This window comes from Neoarius graeffei, chromosome 23 (assembly GCF_027579695.1).
Source record: "Neoarius graeffei isolate fNeoGra1 chromosome 23, fNeoGra1.pri, whole genome shotgun sequence".
NCBI classification, from domain to species: domain Eukaryota; kingdom Metazoa; phylum Chordata; class Actinopteri; order Siluriformes; family Ariidae; genus Neoarius; species Neoarius graeffei.
In genome coordinates, this window is record NC_083591.1 from 30167090 (window position 1) to 30186621 (window position 19532).

Genomic DNA, 19532 nt, shown 5'->3' on the forward strand with positions numbered 1-19532 from the left:
AGTGCTCTCGCACGTGCTACGTAGGCCCGACCAGTAGAATGAATGTGTGACGTAATGCCCTTGACAATGCATTTAACCATAATCACAACAAGAACTCTTTCAAGAAAAGTTTCTAAATACTATTTGAAAAATAATGAGTGTCAAGTTTTTATTTTTGCTGAGTATAGTAATTCCCTATATAGGGGGTAGTGAACGAGTGAGCGATTTCGGACACGGGGAACGTTGGCAGATGGTCACTTTTTTTATTTCCGCTGTACGTTTTACTTCCGTCCTACGATGTCTTGCGAAGGTCTCAACGAATGTTGTTTACGGCCATTGCTTTGACACATGGACTGGTATATATTACATGGTATATTTCAAACACTCAAAACTTGCTATAGCAGTGACAAAATGGCTATCAAAAATGCCTTCCTATATTTAATAAAATGAGAAATAGAATTTTGATGATAAATTTGCCTTCAGTTCTCCTTTAATGGGATGCGACATCACTCCCTGTTACAGATGAGAGCCCAGGAATTAAATAAAGACAATGAAAACAAACTGTTTTGAATTGTAGGTATTGTATTTAAAACTGTACAGATGTACCAGAAACCAACATAAAGCCATGCATGCAGGGCATTCTCAGTCAAAAGGGATTAACGATCCAAAAGTGGAGTCTGGTCAATTAACACAAGAACTTATTGCCATGTTCGTGTTCAGCAAACAAGCAAGTTATTAAAACCAAGAAGTACACTCTAAAGAAGTAGATATAGAACTCACTCAATGGGATAGATCCTTACACGCTAAAAAGGAAGGGTTTTTCCTGTGAGCTGGAAAATTATCCATCCGTCAAGTTCCCCGACATCTCAAACTGCCTGGTGCTGCAGATATTGTTCTTCACGGGGACACGGATACAAACCTGGAAGAGCATGTAGCCGTACAACTTTTTTATATGCGGCTGGGTTAAAGATCTAGTAGACACTACGAGGTCGACGGATCCAAGTGCAGGAAGAGCGTTTATTAGCAGGCGTGATATTTACAAAAGCAGAATATTTAAACTCTGTGAAAACGGCGTCCCTGCCTGCCGATCGCACTCAAATCAGTATCAGGTGTTTCCCATAACGGCCGGGTCCCAAGCGCACGCAGAACGCGCTCCCTAAGTGCGCACGGCCACTCGAGCTGCACGAGGCTCAAGTGCGCAAAGGTGTGACAGTCAAGTGTTGATCTGCTGTGTGACCACAACTTTTAGCTCACATGTAGATCATCGATAACCCATCACAAAGCATCGCGAGCTGTAGTGTGACTGTAGCTTAACGAGGCGGATGCGACGTCGGATGCAACCCAGCAACTGTACCCTGCTCCGAGTAAAAATGAGCTTCAGCTTGAAAGAAATTTGCGGCCCAGTGGTTGAGGAACATTGCTTTAGGGCAGGGCTTTTCAAAGTGTGGGGCGCGCCTCCCCAGGGGGCGCCAGAGTTCTTCAGGGGGGGCGCAACGTGAGGAAAAATAAACCAGAATAGAGGGGCTACCGCGTGACGTCACCGGACCGCGAGATTTTGTTAGGGCGCCATATTGGAAGACCAAGCACATACGATATAAAACAAAGTACGCGCGAGAGTAAAGTGACACGATGGCTGATAATTCGGGTTATGTGAGTACATTACCAGCTGCAGAAAGGGCACGGTATGTGGAGAAACTGGCTGTGATTGATGGGTTTGACCCATATGATAAGACTCGCGGCAAGGGAGAATGGAAACATAAGGAGGACCGGACACCAATTCTGCCATCTGTTTGCTACCCAGACATTTGTTGTTCACACCCAGTGCCTACACTGCTGATGACTTGAAAGCCTACAAAGGGCTACAGGCTTACAATTATGTTGTTAGTGGCTTGGGTCGTGATATTACAGCTGTTGTTAAGAATAACCTACACATAGTTATGGCCAAGGTAATCTTGTTTATCTTTTAATAATATATCTTTTCAGTTGAAAAATTAATACTTTTTGTTACTATTACGGTATCCATAATTTATGAATGAATTAATTAATTTATTTATTTCGAACATGTATAAAAATGTATGTAACTATTTGTACATACAAAAGAAAGAATGAAAAAAGTGACAAAGAATAAATAAAATAACAAAGAGCTAATACATTACACCGCACATTGTTCAAAAAAGGAGTGGGAAGAAGTACAATACTTACAATACTTAGCTTAATTTATCCAAATTATACATATGTATTTATGATATATGCCTACACAACAACTATGCTTTATTTATATAATAGGAGTAGGGCTGGGCGATTTTACGATTACGATTTTATTCATGATATAAAATCTCTACGATTAGAAATTAGACACGTACGATATGCCTACGATAAGCCTACGCCTTCAATAAAATTACTTCATCCGAAGTTTTGACAGACACGCGAATAGCCAATCATAACTAAACAGTACCGCACGTAACCAATCAGTTGGAAGAGAGCCACGTCAAGTTAGGTTGCGTGCGCACACAAACACACACACGTGTAGCAGCAACGCACAGCATGGCTGTGGTGAAGTTTGCAGGAGCGCGGCATTTCTCCAACAAAGCGTGAAACAAAGCGATTATAAAAATGAGCGAGAAGCCGACTGACCGGAGTTCTGAACAGGAAAGTCAGAGCACTGCCCTGGAGGACATCGTTGAAAAGAAGGGCCAGAGATCTTCGGTTGTGTGGAGGTATTTTGGATATTTAAAATCGGACATACAACAAAGTGTTACACAAAACCTTAAACACCCTGACGTACAGGATTGCACTTTTTTTTTCTCCTTGCAGCATAAGGTTTACACGTCAATATGTCTTTTATGTTTATTTGAAAGCTGCTAGAATTTGCACAAATGATTAACAATGGTATATAGTTTTTATTTTTCAGTTTCAGTTTATTCATTTGAACAAAAAGAACAAAAGAATGTGCATCCAGTTTGTTTTGGTTCTGTGAAACTTGAAGGCTTGTTAAGCTGTTTTTGTTAATTAGGAAGGAACTACTAATTTGTAATGTTCATATTTTGAGCAGAAAATTTAAAAAAAAATACAAAAATCGTGATTTGATTTATATCGTGATGTATATCGTTATCGAAAATTTTGAAAAAATATATCATGATCTAATTTTTTCTCATGTCGCCCAGCCCTAAATAGGAGGGAGAGCAAGCCCCAAACCATCTTTTATTATTATTATTATTATTATTATTAAATTGTAGAAGTCTGGGAGGCTTGCTCCTCATACAGTTATCAACTTGAGGCCAGTTTAGCATGTTTTAAATCTGAATTTCTTGCGTTTGCTTACCTCAAAGTGTCTGCAGATCATGCACAGACTTATCCATTATATCCACAGTTTTTTGCCAAGTCTCACAGGTTTCTTTCAAGTCTACTGTTGGGCCAATAAATCATAAATAAAACAGCTCAGATTTGTTTAAGTCGTTTGCCACTCCACTTTATTCTCGTGGGTTCACATACCGCTGCCGTTATTTCCCCCTAATCACGAGTTTGTTGGTCTTCCAATATGGCGCAGGGTCTGTTTACTTTCGGTTTCGGGTGACGTCAGTGAAATCCCTCTATAAGTTACTATTGCGGACATTTAGCGAACTTCAGCTAGCCTTTGCCAGAGACAAAATGGATCGATTTTTAGTACCTAAAGCTACAGTGAGTGAGGAGACAGAGTCTGGGCCAAGCAACAAAAGAAGGAAGTATGACCACGATTATTTAAAGTTTGGATTTTCATGGACTGGATCTGAAGATGCTCCACTGCCACAGTGTGTTGTCTGCCAAGAGGTGCTAGCTAACGATGCTATGAGATGTGTAAAACAAGATGTTTTAAAAAGCACATGTTTTAAAATGTGAAAAAAAAAAAAAAGTTTTAATGAAGCTCATATGTTTTAAGTGTAAAAAAAAAAAGTGTTTTCAAAAAGCACAGATATTTCAAATGTGTAAAAGAAAAAGTGTACAACAACCTTTTTTTTTTAAATACGAATGGAACATTTAAGTATAGCAACAATAAAAATTGGGGGGGGGGCACTGTTGTTTATTTGCTCTCTGGGGGGGGGGCTGACTCTCCCACACTTTGAAAACCCCTGCTTTAGGGTATTTTAACATGCATGACCTTTTTATTTATTTATTTATTTATTTATTTATTAATATTACCTTTCTTTAAAGGACATGGGGCATGGATTTTTTTCTGGATATAATTATGTATAAAGGACATAAGAAATGCCATCTAAATCACTGCAGGGCGTCAAAAATGTGAAAATCATCACATTATTCAACTTTTTTATACATCAGCGTAAAACAATGATTCATTAATTAGCTAAGCGGTCACGTGACCCATGACGTCACAAAATCTTTTCAAGGAGCCAGCGCTTGGGTATCTAATGTAAACAGGTTACCGAAATGGACACCATCGACAGTGACATTCCCGATGTTTCACAGAGATGTGAAGTTAGACCCTATCAATTCGAACCGATAGCTGGAAATTCACATGAACATGGATCTTGTCTTTACTCTGACGGGTCAGATGATTCTGAGAGTGAGAGTTCATTCAGCCCTCATGAAACTGAAAGCGGTCGGCTCGATAACACTTCCTGGTAAGTTAAAAACAATTCTGCTCAAAGGCTAATGATCTGTTGAAAGAAGTATTATTTTTGTATCATACATTGAAAGTTCATCATAGATCTAGCTAAAGTCCGTTGCAAGCTAGTTTTTTTTTTTTTGCTGATATTTTTCGAGATTGATTGAGATACAATGCTTCCAAAGTCCGAGATGAAAACACTCAAAATGGCGAAACGAGTCAGAATTACGATAATCAATAATTGATACACCCAAAATTATAAGACTGATCCTTACCGCATGAGGCCCATGGTAAAACCACACTTCCAGGAGGGGCTGCCGTCTGCCTCCCAAGCCGGCCGAGAGCGCTCCTCGTCGGGCACGGCCAGGCGGGCGAATGCCCTGGTCCGTCCGCCCTGTCTAAAAAATAATGGTACAACTCCGAGTGAAGGTATCAATGCGCTGCCGAAGTGCGCAGAAGGTGTTGGTACGCGTGTCATTATAGTGCGGACTTTCCATAGCATAGAAAATCACCACGTTTCAATTTGTGTAACTGAACTTGTTTCATGTCACTGGTCATGTAAACCTATGTAAACAGGAAAAACGTGGAAGAGTTTGGTCGCATCTAACTCCAGCCCCAAAAAATACCATTGGCCATACTGAGCCTAGCTACATTGCTAACAGGAGTGACAGCGCGTCTGACTGACTGGGAGGTCGCAATACACCATGATGTTCAATGTACGTTAAACACTCTAAAAACGAAACAATTTTCTTGTCATCCAAGACACAAAAACTATTTTGTCGCATTCGTCATCATCACGATTCACACTTCTCCATATTCATCTACCCGCTTGTGCTGTACCCGAAAGTTTTTGTGACGTATGATCACGTGACGGCGGCTCTTCCGGTTGTAAAATATGCATATCGGAGCTCGAGCAGAAATGCCATATACCGTAAAATACCAAATAATAGCCGAGTTCCAATTAACCGCCGAGTTCCCTTTAACGGCCGGGTGTACGCGTGTGTTGTGACAAATAAAGGCCGGTTCCGAATACTCGCCGGGGTCTAAAAAAAAAAAAAGCGTCCGAACGTTCTATCTAGAATCTTGAGGCCCAGCACTTTTCTGGTTTTCTGGTGTTTAAACGATTTTGCATTGCATAGTTTTCTACCGAAACAATATGAATGAATGAATGAATGAATGCAAAATGAAGTTATTTCTATAATACTGTTGACAACATTTTGTTACGCAGGGGTGATAGCGTTCCGGCGCGCCGTGGCTGGGGAAAAAAAAAAATCTAGTTCGCCCATTGTCCTGTGTCATTCTGAGATGCGCAGATAGACAGTAAAGGGAATTCGGAATTCCCTTTACTGTCTATCTGTGCATCTCAGAATGACACGTAACTTACACGTAACTTGCGTGATAATAAACATGCCATTTCAATGTTATAATCTTGGTCTACCGTAATATTTCTTGAGGAATGCAACTCCGTAACTTTTGACAGATGTCTTAGCCAATTATGTTTGACATGGGTGTGTGGGATATCACTTACGTCATCGAATGAGGAATACCCCTTTGGGTATTGAGGTATTTCACCTGACGTCACAGGGTCACGTGACGCCCCGGTGTCCACCATTTTGGACGGCAAGCTAGCTAATGTCAACAACAGTAGCTAGTATGTTACTGTAGCAATATTTACGTTCAGTCATTTGGATGACTGTTAAAACCTTTCGGTCTCAAGTTTTTCCTTTACTGGATTTACTAGTTTACTGAGCTAGCGCGCGATGGCTCCCGGCTCGGCCGGAGAGCGCGCGATGGCTCCCGGCTCGGCCGGAGAGCGCGCGATGGCTCCCGGCTCGGCCGGAGAGCGCGCGATGGCTCCCGGCTCGGCCGGAGAGCGCGCGATGGCTCCCGGCTCGGCCGCCGAGCGCGCGATGGCTCCCGGCTTGCCCGAGCACGCTAGCTCAGTAAACTAGTAAATCCAGTAAAGGAAAAACTTGAGACCGAAAGGTTTTAACAGTCATCCAAATGACTGAACGTAAATATTGCTACAGTAACATACTAGCTACTGTTGTTGACATTAGCTAGTGCTAACAGCTAGTTGCTAATACACTGCTACAACTACACCGACCCTAATAATACAGTTCTTGGTCATTGCCTGGTAACAGCAAATTTATAACGGGCCATGTCTCAACAGACTAAGAAGTTATTTCAATGACATTTAATAACATTTTGTTTATCCTGAGGACCGAAAGTAAATGAAAATGTGAACAAACCTTAGCTGTAATCAGATGGCGACCACCGGCTCCAGGGACGACCCGCTGATGTAGGCATGTTACCCAGCCCGACACAAAATATTTGTAGGCATCCAAACTCTTATACGCTTTCAGATTAATACCTGTGTATGGCGATGGGTTTTTAACGACATAGGTATACAGATCATGTGGGCCGAAGTCAGGTAAAGACGAGGGCTTCGTGTACTTCCGTACGTCAGTGAACAATCCTGGTGGAAGCAGGTAAACGTCGTTCTCTAAGCCTGCTAACCTCAATTTTTGCAAATACCTCTCCCTCTGCTCGCCCTGTAAATGCCCTACGTCGCTGGATAGTGAAGGTGTTTTCTGCATCTCGCTCCTTTTCTTTTGTTTTTCGTTTGTCGCCTTCCTCGCATTCAAACTGATTCGAGCCGTGACGTCCAAAATGGCAGCGTCACATGACTTGGTCACGTGAGTGAAATACCTCAATACCCAACGAAAGCCAGCGTGTGTGGTGACATTGAGGACTGCGGGTTTCCAAGGTTGGACTGCTGCTTCTGTTAAACGACCTAAATTGCCGAATGCATGCGTCAAAGCACACACTGAGTTTTATTAAAGACCTTATACCATTTCACTTGCCCTTACCCATTCGGATCTGGAAGACGCTTTACAAAAAAGGTGAGAGCGTTCTAACATGCATTTCAGTCTGCTCGCGGCCAATCTAATCCAAGGGGCCTTTTCAACAAGTAATCTGTCGTGCAAGTTGGGCAGAAGCACGCGTCAGGCAGGCAACATGTAGGCCTACAAGTCAGTAACCTATTCAACTAACTTTCATCCGAACTTTAAGTTTTCTACGGGGTCGAGCCACCGTACCAACTCACTCGGGGAATAGGCTCATATCGGCCAAATAGGGAGACGTCTTGGAGAGAAACGTGAGAATGCAAGATGACAGTATGTAGCCACTGCAGGTCACTTATTTTTCAGCATAAGAAAAAACCCTTTGGTTTGACACTTCGCACCCTAATTATGTTGCTTCAACGTCGCGCCCTCCATGCAATTTCAGATTGACAGACATCGCGAAGCGCAAAGGGTGGAGGTTGCATGGGTGAGGGTGATAGCAAGTGACCATAACTTTGCAGAGTAATTAAATCACAGTGCTGCGCACAGACAATGGTGTGGTTTCTTGATTATTTTGTAAAGCATGCGCTTAACTAGTCATTAACAGGAAAAGGTGTGTGATTTATCCTTTATCCACCCCGACTGTGCCATGCGAAGATGCATTCTGCGCGTCTTCAAAATTCCCCGAAGTCGGCACCGTGCTATCTGTAATCTAACTCTAAACAAACTGTAAGTTATACTGGTTAAAAGTAGGCCTATCTGAGAATGATTTTTCCCCGTTTTGAGGTAGATTTTGGGGAAGGTGTTTGTGAAGAAGGAATTAATCGCCTGTTCCAAATAGCCGCCTAGTCTCTAATATGCGCCGGGTCTCTTACGTGATTGAGACAAATAATAGCCCGGGCTATTATTTGGTATTTTACGGTAATCATCATGAATATAACGATTTTGCTGAATTTAATAGATAATTTTGTATTTGTTGATGCAATTATTTCATATTTTTAATGGAAAGAAACTGATATAGCATGCTTTTTATGTTTCATGTCCTTTAACCAGGTTAGTCTCAGTGAGATGAAGAAAAAAAAAAACCTCTTTTTCCGGGAGAGACCTGGCCAAGAATGGCAACATTACATATCATTTCAACATTAAATCATAGCAAAGACGTCTCAAAGTGCATTCCAGTGCTCTATAATACAAAATCAAAACCGTTTTCACATCAATAAACAACATAACCCTGAATTAAATGTGAGAGATGAGAAGGAAACTGGCTGCATGAGTAATGTGTAAATTTATCTGTCTGAAGGAAAAAAACAATCTCTGAAGGATGAATTATACAGATTTGAAAGATTAATTTTCCAGTTTTTTGACTGAAGAAATCTGTTCCGTCTTGAAAAATTTTCATACAGCCTTATTGACCCAACAAATGTTCTTAGACCGTGATTGTAACAACAATGTATTAAGTGCGCTTAGACCTTTGGAGTAAAAGTATCGTTCGTTTTGTGGAAACTTTTTTTTTTTTTTCCTCCTCTACCAGAAAATGGTCATTCGCTGCATTAATCACCCCTACAGTACAAATGGAAATTATTTTTGAAAAATGCCGGCGTATTCCTTCAAACCGACATAAAAACTTCGTGCGTATAAGACGCGTGTGCTAATCAGGAGGAAGAATAAAATGCAGTGCGGAGCAGGTAATCAAATACCCTGACTGATGGTGTAAAACTGTGGGATTCCAACCAGGTAATTTTATCCAGGGTCGGTTTCAGAGAACAGATCACCATGCTCAGTCTGTGTTTTCCAGGTGCAGGAGTTTTTCAGCACGGAGAGCGCTCTGCAGGCGTCTGTAATGCAGGTGCTTTGGGAAAGATTCTCAGGGAAAAGGGAGACCTCGGCACTGCGCAGGAGAGCCGCAGTACTGCTGCTCGGCATGGCCGCACGGTGAGACGTAAATCCTGACTGTGCTAAAAGGCACAGTGCATTAGCTTCATTTGTTCAAACTTTTATTCACTTAGACTTCAATTATGTTGAACGTAGTTTCAAGTCGCAACACGCTGCAGAAGAAATTCCCAGCAATCCTGCCTACTTCAACAGACGCTTCTGACCAATCCTGGCCGTTCCTGCAAAGCACTGAGCTGTCATGAGAACAGAGATGGTTTTTTGGGATGGGGTGGGGCTTTTTTTTTTTTGGCGTCTGAGGAAAAATTCAAGTTGAACTTGAATCACAACTTTGACTGGAATAATAGCTGCTGAACAAAATGCACTTCCGTAATATAACGCCTTTTTTCCTGAATGTAGAAGTGTGTGAACTCTGGACTGTGAGGCTATATCCACACTATATTTTTTATATATTTGGTTTTAAAACACATTGGTTTTGCCATGTTTACACCTGGTGTCCACCCCTAAAATGGAGACTTTTGAAGATGCTGCAGGACCTGTTAGTTTGAAAACTGCAGGGGTTTTTTTTTTGTGTGTATCGATGGGTGACGCTTGAAAATGTCTGCTTCCTGATTTGAGTCTTTTCACAACGCATTCTTCCCTGATTCGTCCTGTGACCCTTTTTCCAGAACAAAACGAGCTGTTTCTACCAGCACGTGCAGGCCCAGTGTACAGTGGTGCTTGAAAGTTTGTGAACACTTGAGAATTTTCTATATTTCTGCATAAATATGACCTAAAACATCAGATTTTCACACAAGTCCTAAAAGTAGATAAAGAGAACCCAGTTAAACAAATGAGACAAAAATATTATACTCGGTCATTTATTTATTGAGGAAAATGATCTAATATTACAGATCTGTGAGTGGCAAAAGTATGTGAACTTTCTCCTTGCAACCCTGCCATGCACACTATTTGTTCAGTGTTCTCCAATGTAAGTGAGGCCTTGAGTTGCTTAGAAGTTACCCTGGGGTCCTTTGTGACCTCGCCAACTGTTACACGCCTTGCTCTTGGAGTGATCTTTGTTGGTCGACCACTGCTGGGGAGGGTAACGATGGTCTTGAATTTCCTCCATTTGTACACAATCTGTCTGACTGTGGATTGGTGGAGTCCAAACTCTTTAGAGATGGTTCTGTAACCTTTTACTCAGAAATCTCCTTTGTTTGTGCCATGATATACTTCCACAAACGTGTGTTGTGAAGATCAGACTTTAATAGATCCCTGTTCTTTAAATAAAACAGGGTGCCCACTCACCTGATTCTCATCCCATTGATTGAAAACACCCGACTCTAATTTCACCTTCAAATTAACTGCTGATCCTAGAGGTTCACATACTTTTGCCACTCACAGATATGTAATATTGGATCATTTTCCTCAAGAAATAAATGACCAAGTATAATATTTTTGTCTCATTTGTTTAACTGGGTTCTCTTTGTCTACTTTTAGGACTTGTGTGAAAATCTGATGATGTTTTAGGTCATATTTATGCAGAAATATAGAAAATTCTAAAGGGTTCACAAACTTTCAAGCACCACTGTACATCAATGATCATGTAATAAGGACTAGTCCGTCACGCCGGTCTTTACGTCATTACTGTCGCACAATTAAAACGTGCCAGACCAGGCGGCCAGTGGATTTTCAAAATAATAAATACATGTATTATACTGAGCGCATTTCCCACATAATCCTCACTAAGGTTTCGGACAGCACTACAAAATGGCGTCCGCACTATATAGTGAGTAGGGAGCGATTTCGGACACGGGGAGAACTTCCGGCTTGATTCCGTCAACATTCGAAGGAGGGCGTTAGTCTGGTTAACACCAGACCATATCACAAGTGAAATATGGTCTGGAATCCGCCTATTGAATTTCTCGTAGGGGAGGTGTGGTTTACGATTGTCAACGGCCGTTTATTGGACGTTGCGAATGTCTATCATTTGGCGTATACGTAGCCCATGGCCAATCATGGCAGTTGTACCCGGTGACGTAGTTAGAGCGACGAAGAGGCGAAGAAGAGAAGGAAGGAGAGAAAGAAGGCAAAACAAAAATAGGAAAACAATGGCACCGAACGATTACTGCCGTTTGTGCAAGACAAAGCTTGATGGAAAGTTTGGTTCGTATCGCTCGCCGCCATGTTAAATGTGATCCGTAAACAGTCCCAAATAAACTACAAGCTTCCGTTTGTCGAGTAGTACGCGTCACCGTCTTTCCACCCCTCCCCACTCTCTGATTGGCTCCCTAACTCAGGCGAGCCTTTAGACCATAGTTTCCATGCTGTCTTGTCAGATCAGAACGATTGTGCAAAGCAGCATGGGATTTCCCAGGCTAGGAGGGCACGCGCGCGTCTTTTGGCAACGTTGGCAGATATCCGTCACATTTTTTGCTATACGTTTTACTTCCGTCCTACGATGTCTCGCGCAGGTCTCAACGAATCTCGTTTACGGCCATTGCTTTTGATGTATGGACTGATGTGCTCTGTAATATATATTTCACTCATAACTTGCTATAGCTGTCAGAAATGCATTCCTACATTTTATAAAATGAGAGAAATAGAATTTTGATGACAAATTTGCCTTCGGTTCTCCTTTAAGGTTACCGCACTGACAAGTTGACCTAACTGCCTGTACACCTGAAGTATACCTGAAAGTTTAAAACATTTCTGATAGGTTTTACCCATCTGTACCAAGTATGCCAATAATTATGGATCTGACGATACCTTGATAGCTAATAAGCACTTGCATTATTCTCCAGCAAATGCTAGCTCACTTCTTGTCCCATAATGTAGCAAAACTGGGCTGTGTGTGTGTGTAGAGCTGAGAGGGAGGTTGTACTCGGTAACCTGGATACACTGTGCTCTGTTGCACTGGGAGAGAAGGTGACTGAAGATTACTTGCTGGCCCGAGACACTGTTATCACCATCACCAACATTACTGACCACATCAGGGTACGTTAACATGTAACATTTCTATACCGCTAACTTATAAACTTTCGCACATCTTTGAGCATGAGAGAATTGACTGTGTATCCGGAAGGTTTTTCTTGACCGTGCTTTTGTGTTTTTATAGCAATCTAAAGGAGCTGCATTCAGGCTACCGATGGACCACCATCTCTTCAGCTGTCTGACCCAAGCTGTTGCTGATGGTACACGCCTGTGTATTATCTAGTTGCTTTTTCATGCAAAAAGTTGATGCTAGAGACTCTTTGGATACCAATCCACCCATAGTAACCGAAAGAAATAATTTCTTCATACGAGTATAAACACCAGGCAATGACCATCAACCTGTTCCCGTAATAGGCGTGATATTGTCCGACCCACACTGGCAGACCTTCATGGAGCAGGCTGTCCGCCTTATCTACTTCCTCGCTGAGTCACCCGATCAGCTATGCGCTCGCCTCCTCCAACGCTCGGCTCACCTCCTGCTGGAGCAGGTGACGGAGAGTGGGGAGCAGTCACAAATGTCCGAAGGCCCCCAGGACTCCCAGGAGCAGAACGGTACAGTGGAAATGTGCAGGATCCTCTGCTGAGCATCCTACATTGCCATTATGTTTGAGAGTGAACCTGGGGGTACCCCACTCAATATACTGTCATTAAACTATACGGTTTTGAATGGTGATGTTGGTTTTAATTTGAAATAAAATGATGAAAGAAGTAATACAGATAAAACCAAATCTTTGATGTGAATATTCAGAATTTGCCAAAAATTCTGCAAATTTGTGGAAAAATGGCGGCTTGATCTGGGACATGATAAACGGTTGACTGCATCGCATCCCCTTAAAAAGGCTGTAGTCCACTGAAAAGTCTACAGTTATCACTAATTGTATTTTAAGTTGTAACTTTATACACCTAAGGATTGTTGCGCTCACAGAATAATCATAACCGTAATAAAACATCATGCAAAATATTCCATCACCGTCGTGACTCCATTTTCCGCAGACCCAAAACCAATACGATCGTGTGTTTTGATCTAAACGGAAAGCCTCAGGGTCGAGGTCACTACCTCACCAAAAGTAGCAACTTGAAATCACTACGCCATATAAAAATTTAGTTATAAATCTGCGATTTTGTTTTTTAAAACGAAAGTTGAAAGTTAGGTATAGAATGTTTCTTACAGAATGTTACGATGGTAGCTGGTCTTGTATGAATTTCTGAGCTATAAAATGTGTCGCGGTCTATTTTTTACCGTAGCGTGTTATTTGTGTGCGGGGAAGGACACACATTAACAATTTGCATGTGTAGAATGGAATTTTCCACTCCAACAGTTAGAAGTTGATCGTGCTGGACTTCCGGTGTAGCGACTAATGGAGTAAGACGCGTTTCTCCGAGCTCCTGCAGCAACCTTTAAAAAACCCTATTTTAGGTACACCTTTTGTATCTTTTTTCGGTGTGTGTGTTCTCCACCACCATAATTTGAATTTAACGCTGGTTTTTTTTTGCCGATCTAAATGCCTCCAAAGCCTAAAGTACCTGTGCAGCCACCGCGGCCTGCTTCGCACGTTACATCCCCGCCTCGTAGTGATTCTTCTTCTGGTCTGGCTGAAGCCGCAGGCGGCGCTGCTTTCCACGACTTTAAGGCCGAGCTGCTCTCGTCACTCCGTGTTGAGATGTCGGCTATTTTTAAAACTGAGCTTCAGGCTGCCTTGACCGAAAACTTGTCAAATATCAAGGCTGAGCTACAGGCAGTGAAGACTGAATTATCCAGTAGCATTACAAACATCCAGTCCGATGTGTGCACTCTGAAGACTACCGTAGGTGAAATGGAGACATCGCTGTCCTCCTGCGCCGACGACATTACTACCTTACAGGCTAAAGTGGAGCATCTGACAACTGAACTGACGAGATTGGACAATAAATGCGAGGATTTGGAGGCGAGATCGCGGCGCAACAACATACGGCTAGTGGGCATTCCCGAAGATTTTTCCACCTCCTTTACTGCTACAGCTGTTTCCTCTCTGCTCAAGGAGGCCTTTAACCTCGCGAAGGAGCCTCTCGTGGACCGCGCTCATCGTACTCTCCAGCCGAAACCGAAGCCCGGAGAGCGCCCGCGCCCCATAATCGCTCGTCTGCACTACCATACAGACTGTGTGGACATACTGCGCCGAGCCAGGGCTCAGCAACGGATCAAGATTGGAGACATGAGTTTTTCTGTCTTCCCCGACCACACTCCGAGGACGGCCCGTGCCCGAGCCTCCTTTAATGAGGTCCGACGCCAGCTCCGCGAAATACCGGGGATTCGCTTTGGTTTGCTGTACCCGGCGCGCCTCCGGGTCACTCATAACGGTGCAGAGAAGGAGTTTAAATCACCAGAAGAGGCCAGTGCATTCATCAGATCGCTCAGTAGTGAGAGAACCGAGAAATGATACACAACCTTGAGGAAGCAGAGTCAGTTAATATTGACAGTTATTACTTTATTTCATTTGTTTCCTCTTTATTATTCTCATATACGCACAATGTGTGGTTTTCAGTTTTCACTTGGACTTGATTGGTTGTACCGATCTGTCAAATGTTGCTAGGACTGCAGGAGCTCAATCCGAAGCTCGATAGTCATGCTCAAAGCCGCAAGTTTTCGTTTTGGGGATCTGACTCCTTGTGGAGTTAGCACTGGGTTCTCCATCGTTTGGGGATGGGGTCGTTGTAAGTGCAATGGGGCGGGGTGGGGGGTTCAATTTGTAAGTGTGGTGTTTTTTTTTTTTTATTTTTATTTTATTCTTTTTTGTGGGTTTTTTTTATTTTTTGCGTTTTTCCCCTCTTTTCCTTCCTTCCCTGGGGGTCCGTTTTCAGTCTATTTCTATCTCTAGGAACTTAACATATGTCCACCAACGCTCGTACTCCTGATATTCCACATATTGGGTCCTCTGTGAGATTTTTGAGCTGGAATATTAAAGGCATGGGGAGTCCAATTAAGAGATCAAGGATATTTGCTCATTTGAAACGTCTTAAAGCTGACCTAGTGTTTCTGCAGGAAACCCACATGCGCGTCAAAGATCAGGTCAGACTTAAATGTTCCTGGGTTTCTGAGGTGTTTCACTCTAATTTCAACTCTAAAGCCAGGGGGGTTGCTATTTTAATTGGTAAGTCAATCCAGTTTTCAGCTTCTAAGGTGATATCAGACAAAAACGGCAGATACTTAATTGTTACAGGCACGCTATTCCATACTCCCGTTTTATTAGTTAACATATATGCCCCCAATTTTGATGATCCACACTTTATGAATAAACTTTTTGAATGTCTTCCCTCATTGAACAACAGCCTTCTTATAATTGGAGGGGACATGAACTGTGTAATTGATCCCAACCTAGACCGCTCTAACCCACGAACTCTGATCCCTTCTTTAATGTCAAGGTCACTTTCAGATTTTATGTCTAAGAACAGTTGCATTGATCCTTGGAGATTTTATAACCCTTGTACCAAGGAATATTCATTTTTCTCTCAGATGCATCAGTCTTTCTCTCGGATTGATTATTATTTTATTGATGCCAAACTAATTCCCAAAGTACTGTCTGTCAATTACCACCCGATTGTTATTTCTGACCATGCTCCTCTTTCTTTAGATATTCAGTTTTCTTCACAACCCCGTTACTCAACACCTTGGAGGTTCAATACATTACTTCTCTCAGATGATAAGTTCACAGAATTTATTGCAACTAAAATTGATGATTATATCTCTATAAATCAGAATGATATGGAACCTGTTTCTTGTTCACTGCTGTGGGAATCATTAAAAGCATACTTGCGGGGACAAATTATTTCCTACTCTGCCCACTTGAATAAGTCCCGTAAAACCAAATTGCAAGAACTCTCTATTAATATCGCCAAATTGGACCAACAACTCGCTACTTGCCCCTCTCCCAGTTTACTTAAACAACGTGTTGATTTACAGACTGAATTTGATCTCATTACCACTAGTGATGCAGAGCGACTTCTCTTACGATCACGCTCCACATATTATGAACATGGCGACAAGGCAAGTCGGCTCCTGGCTCATCAACTACGTCGCCAGGCAGCCTCACGTATGATCCCTCAGATAAAAGATTCATCTGGCTCATTGCATAAGGATCCCATTACCATTAATTCTGTTTTTCACTCATTTTACTCCTCTTTATATACATCTGAATCTTCACCTGACACCACTGAAGTGAATTCATTCCTGGATAGCCTCAATTTTCCTGTGTTAAGCTTAGATGCTGCTAAAAAACTTGACTCCCCATTAACGGTAGAAGAAATCACTCTCGCTGTGAGTAGCATGCAAAATAACAAAGCTCCTGGCCCTGATGGATTCCCAGTTGAATTTTTTAAGAGATTTCAGGAAAAACTGCTCCCTTTACTGCATGCTGTTTATAAAGAATCACTGGAACATGGCACTCTCCCTCCCACTTTAAGGCAAGCCTCCATAAGTCTCCTCTTAAAAAAAGATAAGGATCCAAATCTCTGCAGCTCATACAGACCTCTCTCATTAATAAATGTAGATGCTAAGATCCTTGCTAAAGCTTTGGCCTGTCGCCTGGAAAACATTGTACCAACTATTGTCTCACATGAGCAAACTGGATTTGTTAAGGGGCGGCAGTTATTTTTTAATGTCCGCACACTCCTAAATATTATTTATTCTAAAACTACCACAACAACACCCGAAGCAGTAATCTCGGTTGATGCAGAAAAAGCTTTCGACAGGGTTGAATGGGACTATTTATTTACTGTACTAAAGAAATTTGGACTGGGAAATGGGTTCATTTCATGGATACGTCTCCTTTATACATCTCCACAAGCAAGCATCTCCACTAATGGCATCCAATCCAGTTTTTTTACTCTAACCCGTGGTACCAGACAGGGGTGTCCCCTATCTCCTCTATTGTTCGCACTAGCTATAGAGCCCTTGTCAATCTTTCTGAGGTCCTCCTCAACTTTTAGAGGGATCTCACGATTGGGCACAGAATTTAAGTTGTCACTTTATGCTGATGATTTATTGTTATATGTCTCAGATCCTGTCCTTTCCATTCCCACAATTTTATCTGCTTTCCAGAGATTTGGATCATTCTCAGGCTATAAAGTGAATATCTCTAAAAGTGAATGCTATCCTATTAATGCTTCAGCATCACAGCTTACACAGTCAGATATCCCTTTTAAGATGAATCTGTCTGGCTTTAGGTATCTTGGGATCAGCGTTACTAGAACGTTAAAGTCACTTTTTTCTGCTAATTTTTTACCTTTAATGTCTAAAATTAAATCTGACTTCCAAAGATGGAGAAGCTTGCCTCTCTCGTTAATTGGAAGAATTCACGCAGTTAAAATGAACATCTTGCCCAAATTTCTATTTTTGTTCCATTGTCTCCCACTTTTCCTGCCAAAGCAGTTTTTTAAAACAATTGATCAAACTATTTCTGATTTCTTATGGTGTGGAAAGGCTCCCAGGATCCGTAAATCCATACTTCAGAGATGTAAATTCAATGGTGGATTGACACTTCCTAATTTCCAACTGTATTATTGGGCGGCACATATTCATAAAATTTCATTTTGGTTCAAATCTACCAATCTGCCATGGTGCAACTTGGAGGCACAGTCATGTGTTTCATCCTCCTTACCTGCTTTACTTACCTCTTCTATTCCATCTAACCCCTCTGGCTTTACAAATAATCAAGTGGTTCTCTCCACACTTAAAATTTGGTATCAATTTAGGAAGCACTTCAAATTTAAGTCAGCGTCTACATTAGCTCCTTTACTGAAGAATAATTTATTTCAACCTCCGTTTACAGATTCAACCTTTCTTGCATGGCATAATAAAGGCCTGAAATGTTTTAAAGACCTTTACAAGGATGGTATTTTTCGCAGCTTTATAGATCTCTCAAAAGAATTTCATCTCCCACCTTCTCATCTCTTTCGATACTTTCAAATTAGACACTGCGCTAAAGCTTTGTTTCCAGTTTTTCCTTCCTTACCGCCTACTCTACACTGGGAGGTGTTTTTAAACCGCGATCCACTTCAAAAATCATTTATTTCTAAAGTTTATAACGAACTTCTTTCTTTTGATTGCTCACCAGTTACTAAAGTTAAGACTGCCTGGGAAGATGAACTGGATCTAAACTTGGAGGATGACTGGTGGGACACTGCTCTTAAGAAAATTCACACAAGCTCATCCTGTGCTCGTCTCACACTTATACAGTTTAAAGTACTGTTTAGAGTCCATTTTTCCAAAGCTCGATTGTCTCAAATCTATCCCAGTATTGCTGACAAATGCGACAAATGTCATGCCTCATCCTGCAATTTAACCCATATGTTCTACTCTTGTCCGCTACTCTCTTGCTTCTGGTTGAATTATTTTGATACCATGTCTAAAATACTATCAGTGACCATAAAAGTCTCCCCCCATGTTGCTATATTCGGGCTCCCAGAGGACCATAACCGGTTTACCTCTCATCAATTGGATATTTTAGCTTTTACTTCCTTACTGGCAAGACGCCACCTTCTACTCCACTGGATGTCGACTAAAGCTCCCTCGAGTCGTCAGTGGCTCAGTGACGTCATGTCTTTTCTAAAGTTGGAAAAGATCAGATATTCAGTGAACGGTAACTCTGCTAAATTTTATAACAAGTGGCTTCCCTTTCTTACATTCTTCCACTCTCTCCAGTCTCTGCCCCCTAACTGACGGACCCTCTCGTTCCCTTTTTTTTTTTTTTTTTTTTTCCCCCTTTTGGTTTTATTTGTACTGTGTAGCTTTAATATTTTAATTATTTCATAATAGAATCTCGTTATCAATTTTTATTTTTTTTTTTTGAATTGTGTAATGTTCTTGTTTGTATGAAAAAAAAAAAAAATCCTAATAAAAATATTAAAAAAAAAAAAAAAAAAAGTTGATCGTGCTTCCATTTGCGGTCTTTCTGTTACGCGGGTGATCTGTTCGGACGTTATCACTGAAAAGGTGAGTTTTGACAGTTTTATTTTGTTTTAGTCTTGCAGTATAAGGCAATAGAATGTTTCTTTTTCTTCTTACTTTGATATTTCGTAGTGTTTGCGTATTTTTGGCCAATATTTTTCAACCATGGTCAATTTAGATGGAACTTTTGATAGAATCCACGGCCAGTCATTTTGCCCCACCCGGTGCGGTAGTGATGTCCCGTTGCTCGCGCGCCGCAGCAGAGACCCGCGTGGCCTTCAGCCGGTACAGTCGCTGTTCTTTTACCAGCGCCGTTATT

The 19532-nt window shown here is 41.7% G+C and overlaps 1 protein-coding gene across 1 annotated transcript in view; it reads left to right on the forward strand.

Annotated features, from left to right (window-relative positions):
- Positions 1-19532, forward strand: part of ncapd2 (non-SMC condensin I complex, subunit D2) — a 136616-nt gene that overhangs the window by 92902 nt on the left and 24182 nt on the right. Inside the window, exons 18-21 of the mRNA XM_060906042.1 lie at positions 9221-9357; positions 12162-12294; positions 12416-12491; positions 12646-12843. Coding sequence (XP_060762025.1) covers positions 9221-9357; positions 12162-12294; positions 12416-12491; positions 12646-12843 — 544 coding nt within the window. The remainder of the gene's footprint in view (positions 1-9220; positions 9358-12161; positions 12295-12415; positions 12492-12645; positions 12844-19532) is intronic.